This window comes from Mercurialis annua, linkage group LG3 (genome assembly GCF_937616625.2).
Source record: "Mercurialis annua linkage group LG3, ddMerAnnu1.2, whole genome shotgun sequence".
Taxonomy (NCBI): Eukaryota; Viridiplantae; Streptophyta; class Magnoliopsida; order Malpighiales; family Euphorbiaceae; genus Mercurialis; species Mercurialis annua.
This window is the reverse complement of record NC_065572.1, coordinates 3,874,504-3,894,609: the sequence shown is the minus strand read 5'-3', so window position 1 is coordinate 3,894,609 and position 20,106 is coordinate 3,874,504. Positions and strand designations below refer to the sequence as shown.

Here is a 20,106-nt window from a genome sequence, read left to right as displayed (position 1 = left end):
TATATAAAATTTTAAATTAAAAGGATTGATTTTTTTAAATTATTAGGTATTAATTTACAATGTTTTAAAAAATTAAGACCATTTTAAATCTTTTTTAATCAAAAATCACCTTTAAAAAATTAAACTATCATTAAGATCGGAGAGTATATCTCACTCTCTTGGTCTCGGGTGAGAGTCGGGGGCTGGTTGTACCATTTTTTACAAGTTCAAGAAAACAGCGTTGTTTTTAATTTGGATATTTTTAATATTTTATGCCAAATTGAAGGGGTTAAAGTGATCCTTTGTTCTTTTCTTCATCAATATCAGTTTTATCAAATTCCTTTAAAAATAAAATAAGAAAATCAGTAGCTTACAGAGTTGCATCAGGAATCGGAAATAGTCCAACTTTTTGATTCCGGCAGAACTAAAAACCGACAAGGATCGGAAGGGATGAGAGGCGGAGGAGGAAGAGGAAGGAGCCAGGGGGCGGGTAATTACACGAACCCATGTTTAACGATGCATCAACCATGGGCTTCCCTCTTGGTTTACGGCATCAAACGCATTGAAGGAAGGTCTTGGCCTTCTCCTATTCGAGGTAATATTTAACTTCAATTATCAAATTCATTCTTTATTTTTCAGTAAGAATAATTATTTCATTATTGCAAAGTTCAATTATAGAAAGGAGGCCCTAATTTAACTGTTATTACTCTGCTTCGGTAGATTATTAATGAATCATGATTTTGGTGGGAAAAGTTAGATTAGTCATTTAATTACATTCTTTTGCCTTACTTGGCAAGAGAAATTGAAAGATACCTACTTTACTTTGTACCGAAAAATTAGGACGAAAAACAGTTTCGTCAATTTTATGTGAGTTTTCTGGCTAAGAATGGGATGCAGTAGGTGATACTAATGTTATTTTATTGCAATTATATTCAATTTTGCCTTTTGAAGGCCGTCTATGGATTCATGCTGCGGGTAAAGTTCCCGAGGAAGCTACAATAAAAGCGATGGAGGATTTCTATAGAGAAATTTATGCGCTGAATGGCATTACTGATATTAAATTTCCAGAACATTATCCCGTTTCGAGACTTTTAGGTATATTGTTTTTCATCATTGTTTTCTGCTGCTGACTTTTGTTTTTACCAGTTCCCGATACTCGATTCTGGCTTCCTAATGACTCTTTGAACTGTCATTTATGTAGGGTGTGTTGAAGTAGTTGGCTGTGTTAGATGTGAAGAACTAGTTAGCTGGGAGGCAGTACCTGAATCGGTGGGTGGGCAAACTAGATTTATAACTTTCTTTTACTTTTGCATTTGGTGTTAGTTGATGATTCCATAGACGGCTCGACTAATTCGGATATTTTCTTTTTCATAGGTAAGATTAGAAGGACTGACGAACTTTTGCTGGCTCTGCGAACAGCCACAGGTACAGCCCTTTTCCCTTCCCGTGCAGAATTATCTGTAGTTGGCTGCTTTTGTCTTTATTAGCGACTTACCTTCTTCTAACTTGATGCAGAAATTGCTGGTTCCATTTGAGATGAGGGGCAATCAAGGTGTTTATAATTTGGAAAAGAAGGTACATAATATATACTGCTTAATGGTTGATGCACCTAGCTTTTGTTTGTGTTTGCGTTCGGTCTTAATTTTGAATGAATATTTTATAACTTTGCAGATTCTTGAGGCTGCAGTTAGAGGTCTCACTCCAGTTAAAGGTCCAATGACAGTAAAGTTCCCCCTTCCAGATCCCCGTGATCCTTTTTCCTTAAAACCTGGGTCTGTTTCTATGCTATCACCCAATAAAGCATCTGAAGTGGAGCAATCATCTAGTCTCGCTGCAGCTATTGCTAGTGCACGTGCAGCGGCTACTCAATTCAATAAGAAAGATGAAAATCTTCTATCGAAAACTGTCCAGAATAGCAATTCTTATCCTGCGAGGAGTGAAGAAGTAGAAAGCAAACCTTTGGAAGAGCATAAGTTGCCCGAGAATAATGCTTGTGAAGGTTCTAATGATAAATTTCAAGGTTCAGATGAGGCAGAGCAAAGCAACCACATCGTGTACAAAGAAAGCAGTAGCCATAGTCGAACTCGTGCAGATATGAAACAGTTTCCTGAAGCTTCATCGAAGGTATCATTTCTTCATTCACGTTTACCTAAATACTGGCATCTTCTCTCCCTCTCTCTCTATATATATATATACACTTTATTTAGTTCTATGCTGCTTTTATCTTTTTCATGCGTTTGTAAATAAAGTGTTGCACGGACACGAGTACGGGAAACATGACACTCGGGACGGGCATAACGAATGGTGTTATTTTAAGATTTCCTATGTTAAGAATGAAGTTTCGTGTCCGAAATGCCAAGTTTTTGACATGTTTCTAAAATGGTTAATGCTGATTGAATGAAGTGTTTTTGTTGCTTAAGATTAAGTTTGGAGATGATTAGTAGTAGTATGCATGTTTTCTAACAGGTTCATCTTCTCAAAGCAATTTAGTGTTTTTGGTTTGAACCCCAGCAGTTTGCTAATTATTCATATGCAATGTTGGTGCAAATTCCATTTGCAACCTAGTATTTGATTACGAATAGAAAGATCAGGTACTGGATCTTGATCCTTTGCTACTTGTTCAAGTTCGTATGATGGGTTCTGACATGATATATTTCCGCTTCTTTTTTAATTTCCCACTGTGGGCTCAATGGCAGGTCTTGCATCAATGATCAGTCTATGTCAAAAGGTCCGTTTTTGAAAACATTCTATGGAAGCAAGTTTGTCGTATTAAACATGTCTTTCAAATTTCTTTGTTTCTAGAAAAAATAATCAGAATGTAACGGTTGTAATTTGATGCAAGATAACAGATTGATTTGCAAGTTTCTATTATTTGACAAATGCCTTGCCTTGTCTGGATTTTGTAGATTTTTGCTGCGGCAGTACGGGGGTTGAAACTATCTTAAAGTTATGTTTGGTTCATCTCGGGATTGCATTTCGGTTATCATACTCGATATCTAGAAGAAAGTTAGTCTGCAAATTAATGAAGACCAAAATATTATCCGGATGAAGTTGAAATTGTCGATAAACAATATAATTATTCCTATTGACAGGGAACCTGTATTTATGGAGTTTGGTTCATATGTTGGGAGTCAAACAGAAGCTGTTTCGAGGTTAAACACGAGCTGTTTGACTTCCAACAGCTAACTTAAGTACTTGGCAAATTAATATAACGAGCTTGTGATTTTTTCATATTTTAAACAGCCATAAAAAAAATTATTTTAAAGTTTCTTTTTCCTGAAATTGATAGCTGATTTAATTTTATTAATTATTTAGATAAACTTATTTATTATACTATATTTGGAAGCATTGGTACGGAAATTTCTTATTTAGCTTGGATTCTTTTTCTTCTGAATTTTTATTATAAAATTAAATTACATTATCATCAAATTGTAAGATTCACATGACTGAGTAATTCATCGTGTATCTCGGATCTAATTTTTCCTATAAGTCAGAAACATAACAATAATGCAAGTGGCCATGTGATTGATTAAATTGGCTCTTTATTTAGTTCACTTCATTCTCAAGATGGAATTGATCATATTTTTCTAATTACGAAGTGCAGAATTTTCAAGAACTCTATTGAAAGTTGATCGACAATATGAATATAAAAAACAAAGTCAATTAAACATTTTCCTTTTTCTTCTCTAAAACTCCCTCTGCAAGATCGAAATAAATATTACTTTTTTCCCTCAGAAATATTAATTTATTCAATAGTTCATGAATTACTTAAAAAGGAAAAAGAATTCCATAAAATAATATTATCATCACATACAATGCATTCCTTTTCCCTTTATAAATAAGGCTCTTAAGACCACTGAAGCTCCACAAATCAACACACAACTAATACACATCTTTGATCGCGGCAAGCCGGAAATGGTGACTTGTTTTCGTTCTCGTTCATGTCTGCTTGCGATCATGTTGGTTGTCGGCGTTTTCATGTCGGCACCGATTACTTGTGATGGAAGTAGTAGGGGAAGTAATGCTTTGCATTTCTACAAAATGGAACGGGAAAGAATGGCCTTGGAGTTAATTCCCATGGTTCAGCCTTTAAATGCTCCGGCCACCGGTAAAAGTCGTCAACAAGATGCGCCACCACATGTTAACAACTGATCAAATTTATGTCATCGAAGAAGTTATACTCCGAACAATATATGTGACCATCAATCATATATGTATATACTCCTATTCCATGCCACTGTCCTGCAAAATAAATTTCAAACATGGATTTCTGAGTCCTATACATATTGGTATTTTGTTTTGTTTCATTTTCCGGATTTCTGAGTCCTGCACTGTTGTATCATTTCCTATTTGAGCGTTTTTCATTTTCGTGCAGCATTATAGGTTAGTGTTAGACAAACAGAAAACATGAGCAAAAGTTTCAGCAGGCTTTACGATGCTATATTGCACAAAAATCTGAAAGGCTATAATTATAACTTATTCTAGTAAAAATATCATTGCTATTTTGGTGAGTCCAAAATCCTACGAGTTAACGTATTTCCTCCTGATAAAACTTGAAAACTTTATACTCGCAACCTATTTTAGCGTTTTACGTTTCAGCATTTCTCGTTTAAATGTTTCCGTTTACGTGCAATATGTCGGAATTACCTAAAATGGGAAGCAGAATAGCCTCGAAAGAAGACTCTAGTATGACTGCTGTTGACATTAGCATCAACCCATTGAGCCCATGTCCACAAAGCTTTTGTGTAAGCTTCTGTCACTTCTAATCTGTTATACACATGGCTGCCTTCTTGAAAGTAATCTTTGCTGAAATATAAACAAAAAACAAACGGTTAACCATATGATTTGTACAGCGCGTTTGCGCGCGAACTCATTCAAAAAAATATGATTAGAGATGATTAAAAGTAAATTTTATACCCTTTAAATATCAGCATCATAATACTTTGAGGAAGTCCTCTGAATCACATCAAGCCTCAGTGTTTCTCTTCTTCTTCCTGAAGTGTCCGATGCTTTCCATTCTTGAACCAGAAATGGTGATTTTACAAAATCTATTGAGCAGTTATAATCCTACAGAGTAAATTTTAATAATTAATCAAATTATAAGTTAAAAAAACATAATCAAGAATAAAAACTTAAAAAGACAAATATCAGTATTGAATCTTCTGATAAGTGACCACCCATACCTGAACAAGCATATCTCACCAGGAAAGCTATAATGTTCACTGCCCAAAAACTTGAAGCAATTTGATAAAATAAAACAATTTGCATCACCAAGTGTCGGATACACATGATTCTACAAATGAGATGAGCAGCAGTCTGGTTTTTTGTGATTGCTTTGCTTCTAACGCGAAAAATATGAATAAAGCGTCATGAACTTATGAATCCGGAAGAGCAGAATCCTCTTGTCCAGTAGAAACATTCACAAAAATGCCCCTCTCACTACATTTTTTGGCAAGTTTTTTGGCCTCTTCAAGCTGACCTTGTTTAACTAAAGCATCCAATATTATTTTGCATGTAAAAGAATCAGGCAGGCAGCCATTTGCTTCCATTGAGAGAAATATCTCCTTAGCTTCATTAAATCTCCCTGATTCGCAGAAGACCTTAATAAATGCCCCATAAGTGTAATTATCTGGAACTAAACCCAATGACAACATTGAAGATAATAGCTTTTCTGCGTTCTCTGCCTTTCCCATTATGCAAAATCCTTGAATAAGTGCATTGAAAGTAAAAACATCAGGGCTTATTCCATCCATCTGCATTTTCCGTGAGAGTTTCATTGCTCTGGGAATATCCCCTATGATACACAAAGAACGAATCAATGTATTGTAGGTGACAGCATTGGGAGAGATACCCCACTCAACCATTTCTGTGAAGCAACTAAAAGCATCCTCAATCTGTTTTGCTCGACAAAGGCCATCGATTATTGAACTAAAAGTGAAGATATCTGGTTTAAACCTATGTTCTAACAGCATCTCTAATAAATCCCTCGACTTGCGTACCTCTCCCTCTTTGCAGTACCCGCTGATAAGGGTATTGAAAGTAACGAGATTAGGTATTATACCTTTATATTCCATCTCTTTGAAAGCCTTTGCTGCTTTGTCCATCATTCTGGTTTTGCAGAAACAATCTATTACCATGTTATATGAACAAACACTAGACAAAAATCCATCCTTAACCATCTGATTGAAATACCGATCCCCTTCTGTAATTTTTCCAGCCATATTTAGAGCTTCAATCAGTGTTAGATAGGTCCTAAAGACCAATTTCGAGCCTTGCTCAACAAATTCGCCTAATATATTGCAAGTATCGTTTAGATCCAAGCCCTTTATCAAACAATTCACCGCAATGTTAAATGCTGCATTGTCAGGCATGTAGCCTAACTTCCCAAATTTCTTTAACAGTGCACCAGCCTCTCTTGCCATATTATTGCTAGACAAACAACATAACAATGTATCACAAGCCAGTTTCTGCAAAACGTGCTGCCTTTCAATAAACTTTATTGCTATCTCAAATGCTTTATCCGGAGCCACACAACGAAAGACCCCATGAATGAATGATCTAACTGTAGCTTCATTAGGACTCACCTTGCGAGCCTTCATTTTATCTAATACACTAAACGCTTCATCAACCTTCTTTGCATTAAAGAAACCATCAATTAACATTGTATAAGTGAACACATTGGGCGTATGACCTAAACCTTCCATCTGCTTAACCAATCGGAGTGCCTCATCCACGACACCGCTCCTACAAACTCCATGAATAAGTATATTATAAGTAAACCTATCGGCTTTACAATTATCAGCCGACATCTGCTGGAACTTAAGATAAGCCAAGTCAAGAGAATTCGATTTCACTAATGCATCAATAACTGCATTATACAACCTTGTACTAGGACTAATCCCCAAAAATGAAATCTGCCCAAATATCTCATCACAATACTTTGCCAACCCTAATCTACCCCAACTACCAATCAAAACACAAAGCAATTCTTCATTAATTCGATAACCGGAGTTTTTAATATCCCTAAGCAAATCAACAGACAACACAAGAGGACCTTTCCTATGCAAACAATTAGCTAAAACACCTCTAACAGATTGATCCTTTGCAAATAAAGGATCAACATTCAACACCCACATATAGAATTTAAAAGGGTATAATGGGTCTTCTTGATTTTGCAAGATACTAATAACAAACTGAGGATTCAAAATTATCCTTTTGGCTTTAAACTCATGGTTAAGCAGTAAAAACCAGTCATTTCTCGAGAGAATTTTAGAGAAATACTGATGATCAACGGGGTTACCTTTTGGATTTGATTTGAACTGATAAATTGATTCTTGAAATTGGGGTAAACTCTCAAGTGCATGTAAAGATGGTGAAATTGACGATGATACCCTAGAAGCAGCTAAAGCAAGGGCTTTCATGTCCGCTCTGCTGAACCAGAATCTGATTGTAGACGATGAAGAACTCGATTTTTCACTTGATACTGAACCGAAAAACGGCTTGACGTTTTTTTAAAAATGACTTGATATTTTACGGTCCGGTTCAAGTGATTAACCGCATCACATTACCCAGTAACGGCCTACAGGTTCTTGAACTTTTTCCTTTTTCTCCTTAAAGTTTCTTTTATTTCCATTTATCATCTAAAATTCTTTAATTTCCAAGAAGGTACAATAAAATAGATTATATAATATATTTTTAAAGATAATTACTTCCCGTTCCTGATTTTTTTAGGGTTTCATATAAATCTTTTCAAAGATGTTCTTCTACCTCTATAAAATCTAGGCTAATAGTTTGAGGAAAAAATCATCTTTCAACCCTTTTTTATTTGTATTCTGACATTGTAAAATTATCGAGTATACTTAAATTCACATCTTTCACTTTCAGGCGCACGTTCAAATATCAAATTGACTATATTTGATATATATTTTAAATAGCTTTTAATGTTATATTTAAAACAAAAAAAACTCTTCTTTCCAAAATTTTAAAATTTAATAAATTTTTTTATTTAATAGAAATAAATATTATTATGCTATAAAAATACACATCTGGCTTCCTTCGACCTCTCCGCCTTGACTCTGTAAGATAAATTTAAAATTAATTAATTAAATAAAAAATTTAAAAATATTAATCTATTGAGCAGTTATAATATTTTTACCAAATGCTAAATAAGTCAAATAATTGATTTTTTTAATTTTAATATGAAAATATCATAACAAAAGGGAAATAATAAAAAAAAACAAGAAAATGAAAAGTTTAATTCAAATAATTGTTAATAATATATATATATATATATATATATATATATATATATATATATATATATATATATATATATATATATATATATATATATATATATGTGGGTTGAACCACCTGGTACGATTCGGTTCCGGTTTACCGATTCTGTCCAGTTTTTCGGTTATATCCGGTCCAAACCAGTTGGACCAGATTTTTGTTTCTAAAAGCTTAAAAAACTAGACTGCCAGTCGGATTATGGTTGAACTGGCCGGACAAATTTGTTTTAAAACACTGGCGAGTAGGGGTGAGCAAAAACCGAACCAAACCATTAATCCGATCCAAACCAACCCGAAATTAATTTTGATTTGGTTAACATGATTAAAATGGTTAAAATGGATTGGTTTGGTTTCAAATTATAAAAAAGTATGGTTTTTGGTTTTGGTTTGGTTTCAACTAGTGGTTAACCGAACCGACCGAAAAACCGAAGTTTACAATAATATTATTTTTATTAATATTTATATATGTATAAATAAATATAAAATTTATTTATTGAAATATTTATATATAAATATAATATGTGTGTATAGATACATATATGAAAATAAAATATATAAACTAATACACACATATAAGTAAAAATTATTACGTATAATTTTTATTTTTTATATATAATATTTATCTAAATCTATATTAACCAAACCGAACCGATGCTAAAGTTTGGTTAACTGAACCGAAATTTTACGTAAATATTTGGCGTGGTTTGGTTTTTATATTTTCCCTTAAAATATGGTTTGGTTTTGGAGTTTACTAAATCAAAGCAAACCGAACCGAACCATGCTCACCCCTATTGGCGAGGTACAATGACGACACAAAAACGTTTTTTAAGATAATCCCATAAATGTTTTGCTCCATCATGAAACGAAAGAGATGAGTGGATCAATAATGCGATGTATCCACAAAACATGGAGTTGACAGTTTTTCAATCGAGTTCCTCCTTCTTTTCCGCCGGTTTAGTGAGCGTAGCATCCACGAAAACAAACTTGCGACGAGATTTCAAGGACAAAGTAATTGCACGAGCCCATGAATGTAATGCTAAATCAATGCCATATAAGCAAAATTGTGTAGTTGGATATAATTGAAATAAAATCATGCGTTTTAAGACAAATTGGATAACATTTAAAAATTTGGACTGTAAAACTTTCATCAAAGATTTGACTTTTTTTAATCATTTGGTCATTTGTTTTCTTACACTGTGTCTGGATTGAGGGTTGTGGGGATTAATAAAAATTTTAAAAATTCTTTTTTAACCCTCCTCAACCCTCATATGTCAATCCACCAAAAATATTAAATTATTTTAAACATAAATATTTTTCTATATACTTTATTTTATTATTTTTCCAAACATAAAAGGGTTGAACATAACCCGTACCTTCCTTTACTCTACTTTAGTTTAAAATTTCATACTTAAGGTAGTATGTATACACACAATCAAGAGCTCTATTCGGAGAAGGAGCAAAGAAAAGAAAAAAGACAGACCCTACTTGAAGTTAGGACAAAAAAAAAATGATCTCCTGTATTTGTTATCTCGGATAAGCGGACATGAGGATACATTCTATTGGCTCCAAGTCATTGGTGAGCTTATGAATTTCGAGCTATTCATGTATCTTGAATCCCGAGTTACCCGTATCATATCTCAATTATGCCGATTATTGTTTGATTAAGTGATATTATATTTTTATAAGGTTGCTTCGTCCTTAACATGCGCTACCGCTCCGATATCATTTATCAGATATTTTATGGAATGAAAAGTTTATTTCCATTAAAATATTACGAGGTCGGCCAATGAATATATGTTACAGAGGCGGTTTAGACTGCCTACAATACTAAATATACATCTCCATAGGTACATATGAACCTTTTCAAGCAAAGGAAAAACATGTGAATAGCATTAGATTAGCAAGTCATTAGTTAAATCTTTGCAACTTTTGTCCCGTCAGGCTGTATTATTAGATTTTGACTTATTTTCATGCATCGTATTTATGGATATATAACTGTCACCAACGGTCACTATCTAACAAACTGCGCAACTAAAATTAATTTTCATTAAACAATACTCCTTTTGGACCTCTTCATTTTTGGTTTCTCTTATAAAATTACTTGCAAAACCAATCAAATTAGGTACTAGTCTGATTGCAAATTTTAATCTTAACTAAAAGGCACCTCATCTTCAAAATTAAAATTGCAAATTTTATGATGAAAAAGAATTAATTGTGTAGTAGCGTGCAAGTATTAAACTTCAAATTCAAAGCTTACAAATTAAAGTTTTAAATAATCAAATTAAGCTTATTATTACAGTATATATATATTTATTAATAACAAATATTAAATGTTTAAAATCTATGTTTATTTTATTTGATAATCTATAATTTAATATGTGAATATATTTTTCCAATGAATTATATTGAGATATTATAAAAAAAAGACATTCTTATGCAGTTGAATCTAATAATTCGTCGGTTTCTCAATTATCCTACTCTATACATATTTAATAAAATAAATAATTAATGGTTAAATAATTGTTGAATAGTATATTTTTTATAAATAAAAATATATTAAAAATATAAGCCACAAGAAGTGGTAAAAAACCTAACTCAAGAGCTTACGCACAAAAAAATAGACACTATAAGCTACGGCTATGAGATAGGAGAAAACAAACAAAAGTTCATAAGAATGCAATCTGCATTCCTTAAAAAGTCCTTGCTAGAATAAGAGAATCTAACATTGTTACATCTAATAAAGAAAACCGCCCGAGTAAAACTCCATTAAACAATAGTGTAATTATCTGTATTTTTTTTTTAAAGTTCTTCTATTGCAAGCTTTCCAAAGTTCCCATATAACTAAGTACCAAATCGCACACAATAAGCTGGAGTATCTATTAGAATGAGTTAAGAATCTCCATTGCAACAAGAAGTCATTAAAAGTGCTTGGCATAATTCAATACAAACTAAATTTTGACAAAACTAAATTCCAAATAGACGTGGCAAAAGAGCAGTGCATAAGAATATGATCTTAATCCTCTATTTCTCCACACACATCACAACAAATGGCTCCACTAGTGATAATATTCCGAGAAGTAAGAAAAGAAAGTGAAGTTACCCGACCATGAAAAACAGTCCATAAAAAGAATTACCCGGAGAGGTAAAGTCGATTTTCAAATTAATGTGAACCGCTTGATGTTACTATTATGATTTTGATTATGCTGTAGTTTAATATAGAAAAAGGGTCAACGCGCCCCTTGAACTTGTGACACGGGGTCATCTAATCCAATTTATACTTTTTTAGCAACTAATCCATAAACTCTTCATATTTGAGTCAAATAATCCCATAATTTATATTTTTATTTCAAAAAATAGATTTAGGATAATTATATCGCAACCATTAAGGAATTATCTAATTATTTTTTCACATCCCTCACCTCCGATTTGTATTTTACACATTTTAAAAATACAATTATGGTGTTATTTGACCCAAAAAATGAAGAATTTTAGAGTTAGTTGCTCAAAAAGGTATAAATTGAATTAAATGAACCTGTTTTACAAATTTAAAAGGCACATTGACCCTTTGTTCGTTTAATATAAGAGTTTGGAGTAATGTCTCTGATCTTGAAGATCATGAGTCTGTTGCGTACTGAAAAACTGGTGAAACGATTGTAGATGACAAAGTTTACAGGTGCTTAAGGTCCATCTTTTTTCCTACACGTAATCTTCTGCGTCACAACCAACCATTACATTGAATTGATAGCATATATATTAAAAACACTAAACTTAATAACCCCTAGGCGTAGATGAGTTGGTAAAGCGCTCTTCTAGCTTAAGTGAGGTTGCGGGTTCGAACCGTACTCATGTATACAGCCGTTTGAAACTTGGGGCCAGAGTTTTGCCTCTCGCAAGGGACCTACCCGGCTCGAGTGGGGATTAGTCTGAATGTGGAAGGCTTAAAGGTGCCGTTTCATAGTTGGAACCCGTTCAGGACACCTCATGATCAGATCAAAAAAAAACACTAAACTTAATAGTGCGAGCAACAATGTAATTGTTCAATATCCAATTGACCTCTTTTAATTAATATTCAATAAATTAATAATTCTAATAATTAATCAAATTTCAGAGAACCAACTTTAATATTACGTCTTATATAATATTCAATAAATTAATAATTTTAATAATTAATAAATTTTAATCCACCATGTATATTAATTATTAGAGGGTCTACTGTATAGACCCCACCACACATAATTTTTGGAGCCGCCACTACATGACGTATGCTTTAAAACAGTCATGGATATATATACAACAACGCTTGAAAATTTGATAGATTAAAATTAACATAATTTAAAGATTATATATATATATATATATATATATATATATATATATATATTGTTGTCGTTGGCGCCGTTGTTGTTGGTAGGCGTGTGTATTTTTCGGTTCGGTTCGAAAGTGAAATTATTAAAACCAGTTGCTTTTTAAGATAATAAAAATCAAACCAAACAAAAAGTTTTAAAAATCATAATTAAAACCGAACTGCAATTTTTGATTCGATTCGATTTTTAGTGCAGTGTGGTTTTTGTACACTCCTAATTGTTGGTGGATAAATTTATTTAACGGTTAATTTATAATTATAGTTTCCATATTAACTAATGATAAAGTATATCAAATTCTGCATAAATAATTTTTTTTGAGAAAAAATCTTTATAAAAAAAATTAAAGGCACGATCTAATATATTGCTATCAACGCTTATACAATATAGTACATTTGAACTAGCTCATCTGAAGCATAAAGAATTATTAGTTGAACTTAAAAAAAGTTATTAAAAACAACCCAACCGCCAATTGCATTATTAGTTGTTAAATCGACTGTTTACATATAGTGGGATATTGAATTTGAAAGTCTAATTTGACTTTTTTTTCTTGTGTAAAAAAAGTGTAAAAAACTATAATTAAAAAAAAAGTGACCGGTGATCACCAATGACTAGCGTTTTCCGATATGGCAAGAAGCTCCTCCAAATAATCAGCACCTAAATCTTCCAAAACCACCACATTATTATTTTCCGTTCTCATTTCTTTATTAGGGTTACCTTTCTTTTTCTTGCTCTCAGCTTTTCTCTTCATCGAATGCTTCTTCTTCATCGTCAACACCGGCGAGTATCCTTGTTTGAAGTCATATTTCATTTCTTGAAGCGACTCATGAACTTTATCCACCGGAAAATTAAGCACCGCCATTGAACCTCTCATCGCAAATGCAGCTTGATCGTACGCTAAAGCTGCAGCTTCAGCTGTATCAAATGTTCCCAGCCAGACTCTTACTCCATTTCTCGTCGAGTCTCGTATCTCCGCCGCGAATTTCCCCCATGGACGTCGTCTAACCCCTCGGAAAGCGATTTCTTGAGGCGGTTGATCCTCTTGATTAATAATATAATGATCGTCACCCGATCTTGAAGTTACTTCCTGATCGGAGTTAATGGGTGCTTCGTTAATAACTCCTAAGAGAAGCATTTCTTCGGAGTCGTTTTCGTTGAACGGGAGCGGCTGCTGCGGTTCTTGCGTGTAGAATGAGTCGAACGAGTCGAATGAGTTAAACGAAGAAGACGATTGATCGGAGTAGTTTCGGTATTGAAAGAATGAAGAATCCATTATATTAAAACTTGTTTTGTTATGTTGTATTTTGTGTTTGTTTGTTGAATTTTGATGATGAGAGGATGATTTTAAGATAATGTATTTATATAGTAAGAAAAATAGAGTGTCCACTGTTATAGTATGGGGTGATGAAGGTGACGGATTAGATTAGATGAATATGGTGGGGGGAGTTTGAAAAAACTATAAAAATTTGGTCGTTAGTGGGACCAACGAGGAGTTAATGCACGTGGGTCAAAGGGTCGTATGTGGGGTATGGCGGCTAGGTCAAAGGGAAATTCGTGCTGACGTCAGCTTGATGATTTCATTTTTGTAAAATTGAAAATTGATGATGGGGCAGTCCACTTGGCACATTATTGGATTGCCTGGCAAGTTGTTAGTAATTTATGCTGTGTTGGGTCCTCAAGTCTTTAAGTTGCCGACAAAATCGGATTTGCAAACGAACACTCTTATTGTTTATGAGCAAAATAACATAAATTGGATGGAATGGTAGCCAATCTAATTCCAGCAATAAACCATTGGTCTTGTCTTTTGTATGTTCAAAATGTGACCTATAATAAGGGGTATGTAAAAATTGGATTTGGTTTAAAACATCAAAACATTTAGTTAAATTTTAATGCAAATCGAATTGAAATAGTTAAACAAAATGAAAAAATTGATTAAATCGACTAATTTGATTAGTTTTGGAATTTTCTAATTTCCCAAATTTTTGAGACCCGTCGTCTTTTTTTTTTTGATTTGGTTCAACTTTGTTTGAATGGAATGCACACTTCTACGTGCAATTTAGGAAAAGAACCAAAGGCCATTTGGGATGCTGTTATAACGAGCCGTCACTAGTTGATTATTTCATTGTCTGGGTTGAACCCAGACGAATGTTTTTCGTCTGGATGGATTCAAACCCAGACGAAGAACAGTTCGTCCGGATTCGATTAATTGAAAAATATATTTTTTTTGATTTTTTTGAATTATTGGTGTTTATTAGAATTTTTTAATTTTTTTGTTTTTTTAAAAAATATTGAAGAAATTAGGGAAGAATATGATGATGCAGACGATGACATGGCAAAAGGGGTGGGTGCGACTCAGCGTCCGGCGAGTCAAATAGGATAAAATCTCCGCAATTCATTTAGGAATAGGTGGAGGTTCAGAAACGATAAGTTTAATAACTATTTTGGAACGAAAATTAGTTCGGTCATCATTTTGATACTTTAAAAAAAGTACAGTAATTCCCAGAATCAATTACCTGCAATTCACCTATGTAATCAACAAATTCATAGATTGTACAACATTTGATTAAAAAAAACGACATTCCATCCTTTTTTGCATTAATTGTTGTTGTTGCCGCTCCTGACGTCGAATGTCGCCTCCCTTCTTCAAATATCTATTGCTGCTGCTTTGAAACGACGACTACAAACACGATTGCGTCAGCTGCAGTTTGATACAACGTCATCGAATGCAGCGTAATATCTGACATGGCGATAAGGCAACGACATAAATTGGTTTGAGACCGACATCGATGTGAAGAAGAAGATGACAGGCGGTGATGATGGTAAGCAGTGATGGAAGAAAACAATAGAGAAGAAGAAAGAAAAAATAGATTTAGGGTAAAATTAGGTCAAATGGAGAAGAAGAAGTTAGGTTCCTAAATTTTATTTAAAAATTAATATGCTTTTTAAATTTTTAAAATTATAGCGATATAATTAAAATTTGAAAATGGTTAAATGTCAATTTGAATATAATTAAATATTAAGGATTTTTTTAATTTTTTTTTCATTTACTAATGGAGCGTGTGCTTCAAATGCGGAAATAAAAGTGGGGGAAGATGTATTTTGATCCGGTTTGGTATAGTTGCGGATTTATTTAATCCCATTTCATAAACTTGTGCCATTTTAATATTTTGTGCCAAGTTGAAGGGGTAGATTGATCGTTTGTTCTTTTTATGTTTGAATCAGCAAATTGTGCAGCTCGTAATTTAACAAAAGTTTTTCACTTATTGTTTGATCCTAATTTGAGGAAATTCAAACCACCAGATATTTTATGTCCATTATTGAGCTATGATGCTCCTAATAAATATATCTATTTATTTTTTTGAAAAATATTAATCGGATGAGTAAGAGAAAATTAGAAAGACATTAATTTTAAAAATATACTTGGTGTTTGAATTTTTCTTAAACTGCTATTTCGATATCTAAATTTTTATTTTTTAAAAGATCAAACGAGTATATTTTAATCATTTCTTAATAACCAAACTACTAACAAGACTATAAATAAATTTATTTATCCATAATTTTAAGTCACTTGCCAAATAAAAATGATTTTTTTAAACGGTTTTATCCATTATTTTTTTGATATTTGCCACATATACTCACAACTTATGTAGTGCGATGTTGTATACATCAAATAGGATAAATTATGTATGCATAAACGTACAATATTACACCACGTAAACTCTAAATTAAGTTATGAGTGTATATGACAAAAAAACGAATAAAAAACTTACAGGATTCAAAGATCATTATATATATAGCAAATACGCTAAAAAATTTGGTTGGTAAATTCATTTTGCCTAAATTTTAATTTGCTAATATAGGTTTGTCATTTTAATTTCGCAAATATAAGTGAATTATTTGCATAAGTTTATTATCAAATTATATATCATTCTTTTCCTATATTTTGATATTAGACTTATGCAAATATATGACTAACTATATATTTTAGCACTCGAATGATCAAAAAAAATCTAACAGTAATTATTTGACATATTTTTGAAAGTTAAAACATTAATTTAAAAGAAATAAAAAAAAACATCGGATAGCTAATTTTGAGAGCTTCAGGCAGTACTAATATAATTTTTCCTTGATTAAAATATTTTAGTTTGACTGAATCATTACTGGTTCTTCTAATTTTAGTCTATAAAATAACTTTTCTACGCATTATTTCTTCTGCGATCTGCAGATCAGCTATAAATGTACATGATTACTAACTTATATATATACACATATTATAATATATAGGCTTAACCCCTGAAAAACCCCTCACCTTTTAATCCCTCTTCGTTTGCACCCTCACCTTTCAAAATCTCCAATTTTACCCAAATTATCACCTTTCATTTTCAATTGCACCCTAAAAGTATTAAATTGGACTTTTGTCACTAAAAAAAATTGAAATCGATACTTTATATTTTAATTCATGTTCTAAATATTCCTTAATGTTTAAATTTCAACCACAAAACCATATTTGATGATATTTTTAATTGATTTATATTTTATATAAAAAAATTTAACTTTTAAAAGTTTAGGAAATATGGTTTTGTTGTTAAAATTTAAACATTGAAGACTATTTAGAATATGAATTAAAATATAAATTATCGATTTGAACTTTTTTTATAGTGAAAAAGAGCTAATTTAATACTTTTAGGGTGCAATTGAAAATGAAAGGTAAGAATTTTAGATAAAATTGGAGATTTTGAAAGGTGAGGGTGCAAATGAAGGGGGGTTGAAAGGTGGGGGATTTTTCAGGAGATTAGCCTAATATATAAATGTACAATGCCTGATGTATTCAACTATTTAATCTCTTAATTTATCAGTATTTAATTTCGAACCCTCCAATTATTAAGTCTAGAGCTAATAACTAAATACAGATTAAATTCTTGACCAATAATTAATGTTGGTGTTGAATTTCTTGAATTAAAGGCCGTCATTTTTTTTTTTGAAACTAAGACCGTCATCTTAATTCAACTCAAAAGTATATATTTATATACTAGTACTATATACTTTCCCCTTCCAATTTCTTGTGAGGAATATATAATATTATATATATACTTACGTAAATACTATATATATGATCATGTCTTCAATAATATATTGACCAATTATTGATTCTATTTTCTCGATTCTCGATTCTTAGTCTTTAGGAGCGGCTTTTTAATACTATATAATTGAAAATGTTGAATGAAAAAAAATACATAAATGCAACCCCCTTCAAAAATTTCCAACTTATCAAACTTTTAAAATTTATATTCCTTCACCTTGAACTTTTTGAAATTAATTTTTTATTAATTTATAAAAACATATTCCTATAGTTTTAATGAATCAGAAAATTTAAATATTAAAAGGGAGCATGCGTAAGAAAATAGAGAGTCTAATTATATATTTTCGCTGTTGACGGTAGCCATTTTTCTGTGTTGTTTGATTTTCATAAAATATGGAGTAACTTTTTAATATTTTTAATGGATCAAAATTTATCGATGAAGCATAAATATAATAGAATTTATTGTGAACTAAGAAAAGATAATTTAAAAAAATTCAACAATGAAGATAATCGTTTGCGAGCTATAGTTTTTTTTAATGTTGTGTTTTATTATTTGTTGTCAGTTTTTTCAAAAGATTTATTGTCCTTTATTTGTGAATGGTTTATTATTCTTTTTTATGAAGGGTTTGTGAGATGGTGGCTGAATCAGATATCATGTTTCTAGTTTATGATATCATAAATTAATTTGGGGGTGTTGAAAAAATTTGATTGATAACTATACTAATTAGAGAAACAGTAGATAGTTCATTTTCTATATTTGTAAGTGGATCTCCGCAATGCGTGTTAGCATAAATTGTTTGTTCCATATCATTTCAATGAGTTTAGTTTTTGAATTTCTCTAAATGTTTTACAAATATAAATTGTTTCAGATTCGATTGAATAAAATCTGATGAATTAAAAAATATATATACAAGGGATACTTAAAACACCCGATGTTAGATTAAATAACTAACTTTTTAAAAATGTAGTTGTTTTTCAATTATTAAAAATATTTTTTCTGTTATTTGATCAAATTCTCTATCCCCTGCTTCGATTTAATATATTGGTTGATTTGGTAAGAATTTGATTGTTAAAAATAAATTGTAATTAAATTCTTAACTTATGTTTTTAATCCATAAACTGATAAAAAATTATAAAAAAATAAAATACAATTTATAAATAATTATTAGAGTATTAATTATTTCACTAAGTTATCAAATTATTTCACGGGATGTCATTCGAGGCAAAACGCACTAAACTTTTTGCCTTTTATCCTACGTGGCAATGCCATAATTACAAAAAGGTGTATAATTCAGTATTATTTTTAACAAAATGGTATAACTCAATACCCGTTTTGTCATTGCGATAAATTTAATGACCTTCTTTTAAGACGGTGACCTCCCTGTAAAATAATTCGATAATTTAATGACTATTTTTAAACGATTTGAAATTAGTATGCTTTCTGTAATATTGGAATAACTCAGTGATTTAGGGAGTTTAATATCTGGTATATGTTAGTATGCATGTTTTCAATAATTCATCCATCTTAAATAGAATTTTCTAGGTCCATTAAAATGAACTAAATAAACACCTAAAACAATACATTAAGCCAAAATAATTAGTTTCTATTCAAAGGGAAAAATAATAATATGAAAGGGATGTAACTAGCTACTTGAAGTCTTGAACTTTGATTCAATATTAATCCAAAACATGATGACATAAAATCTAGATATGAATATCATAACTCACTTATAAAATTCCAAATTGATGAATAAAATAATATCCAAAGAGACACCAAGAAGAACCTTTTCTCCAATTACAAATTATTATTTACTAAAAATATAATGTGTGGCCCATATCTATAATAAATATTTAAGTATGTGCATGAACCTATACCCATATAGAAAAGAGAGTTTTTAGTTTTTTTCTCAACTTCATTATAAGGCAACTCCAAATTTTACAATTTTTTTTCACAAAATGTATTTCCAAGCATTATTCCACAATTTAAATACATAAAACATGACTTTTATATTATTCATCATAATAAAAAAAATTATACCTTACATATTTTAAAAATTCTTACCCCTTACATTTTACTAATGATTGAATACGATAACAATATAAGAACCAAGTCAAAATATACCATATATAAAAATTACTATCAATTATAATTAAATACTTTAAAAAAATCATCATATAGAATGTAATAGAGAAAGTATCATTTTGAGCCATCTATACTTATATGATGAAAAAATTAGGTGAAATCTTTGTTCTTAATAAAGTTAATTCATTTTTGGGCTTTTATTTTAGTTGATATAAATCATATACTATGAATTTAAAAATAAAAAGTGTGCTTTTAAGTTTTAACTTTTGATTCATTCCCCCTGAGCATAATAAGCATGCATCCAGAGAA

At 31.3% G+C, this 20,106-nt stretch overlaps 3 protein-coding genes across 8 annotated transcripts; 1 reads left to right on the top strand and 2 right to left on the bottom strand.

Annotated features, from left to right (window-relative positions):
* The first annotated feature begins 267 nt into the window (after positions 1-267).
* LOC126674999 (uncharacterized) lies at positions 268-3,210 on the top strand. 5 transcript variants are annotated; one of them, XR_007639664.2, is made up of 9 exons: positions 271-574; positions 931-1,074; positions 1,181-1,248; positions 1,354-1,404; positions 1,495-1,554; positions 1,651-2,103; positions 2,446-2,570; positions 2,676-2,707; positions 2,886-3,210. XR_007639664.2 is itself a non-coding variant. In XM_050369564.1 (8 exons), exons 1-7 carry the CDS (start codon positions 430-432, stop codon positions 2,688-2,690), a joined length of 936 nt encoding a protein of 311 aa, XP_050225521.1. In that variant the 5' UTR covers positions 272-429; the 3' UTR covers positions 2,691-2,707; positions 2,886-3,210. The 5 variants fall into 5 exon arrangements, 3 of the variants coding, with proteins under 3 accessions (XP_050225519.1, XP_050225521.1, XP_050225520.1); XR_008790417.1 differs by having other exon boundaries at positions 2,446-2,707; XM_050369564.1 differs by lacking the exon at positions 2,446-2,570 and having other exon boundaries at positions 272-574.
* Positions 3,211-3,743: 533 nt separating this feature from the next.
* Positions 3,744-7,508, bottom strand: LOC126674265 (putative pentatricopeptide repeat-containing protein At3g16890, mitochondrial). 2 transcript variants are annotated; one of them, XM_050368688.2, is made up of 4 exons: positions 5,163-7,508; positions 4,897-5,046; positions 4,627-4,785; positions 3,744-4,221 (listed from the first exon to the last, which is right to left on the bottom strand). In XM_050368688.2, exon 1 carries the CDS (start codon positions 7,398-7,400, stop codon positions 5,355-5,357), a length of 2,046 nt encoding a protein of 681 aa, XP_050224645.1. In that variant the 5' UTR covers positions 7,401-7,508; the 3' UTR covers positions 3,744-4,221; positions 4,627-4,785; positions 4,897-5,046; positions 5,163-5,354. The 2 variants fall into 2 exon arrangements, with proteins under 2 accessions (XP_050224645.1, XP_050224647.1); XM_050368690.2 differs by having other exon boundaries at positions 3,744-4,127.
* Positions 7,509-13,217: 5,709 nt separating this feature from the next.
* LOC126674604 (ethylene-response factor C3-like) lies at positions 13,218-13,975 on the bottom strand. Its single transcript, XM_050369080.1, has one exon. It carries the CDS (start codon positions 13,905-13,907, stop codon positions 13,236-13,238), a length of 672 nt encoding a protein of 223 aa, XP_050225037.1. The 5' UTR covers positions 13,908-13,975; the 3' UTR covers positions 13,218-13,235.
* Between the last annotated feature and the right edge of the window lie 6,131 nt (positions 13,976-20,106).

Excerpts from the sequence above, each read along its gene's own strand:
- LOC126674604 (XM_050369080.1), bottom strand. The coding sequence starts at position 13,907 with ATGGATTCTTCATTCTTTCAATACCGAAACTACTCCGATCAATCGTCT.
- LOC126674999 (XM_050369562.2), top strand. The coding sequence starts at position 430 with ATGAGAGGCGGAGGAGGAAGAGGAAGGAGCCAGGGGGCGGGTAATTAC. Across the intron at positions 575-930 it reads TTGGCCTTCTCCTATTCGAG|GCCGTCTATGGATTCATGCT; the intron begins GTAATATTTAAC and ends TGCCTTTTGAAG. Across the intron at positions 1,555-1,650 it reads TTTATAATTTGGAAAAGAAG|ATTCTTGAGGCTGCAGTTAG; the intron begins GTACATAATATA and ends ATAACTTTGCAG.
- LOC126674265 (XM_050368688.2), bottom strand. The coding sequence starts at position 7,400 with ATGAAAGCCCTTGCTTTAGCTGCTTCTAGGGTATCATCGTCAATTTCA.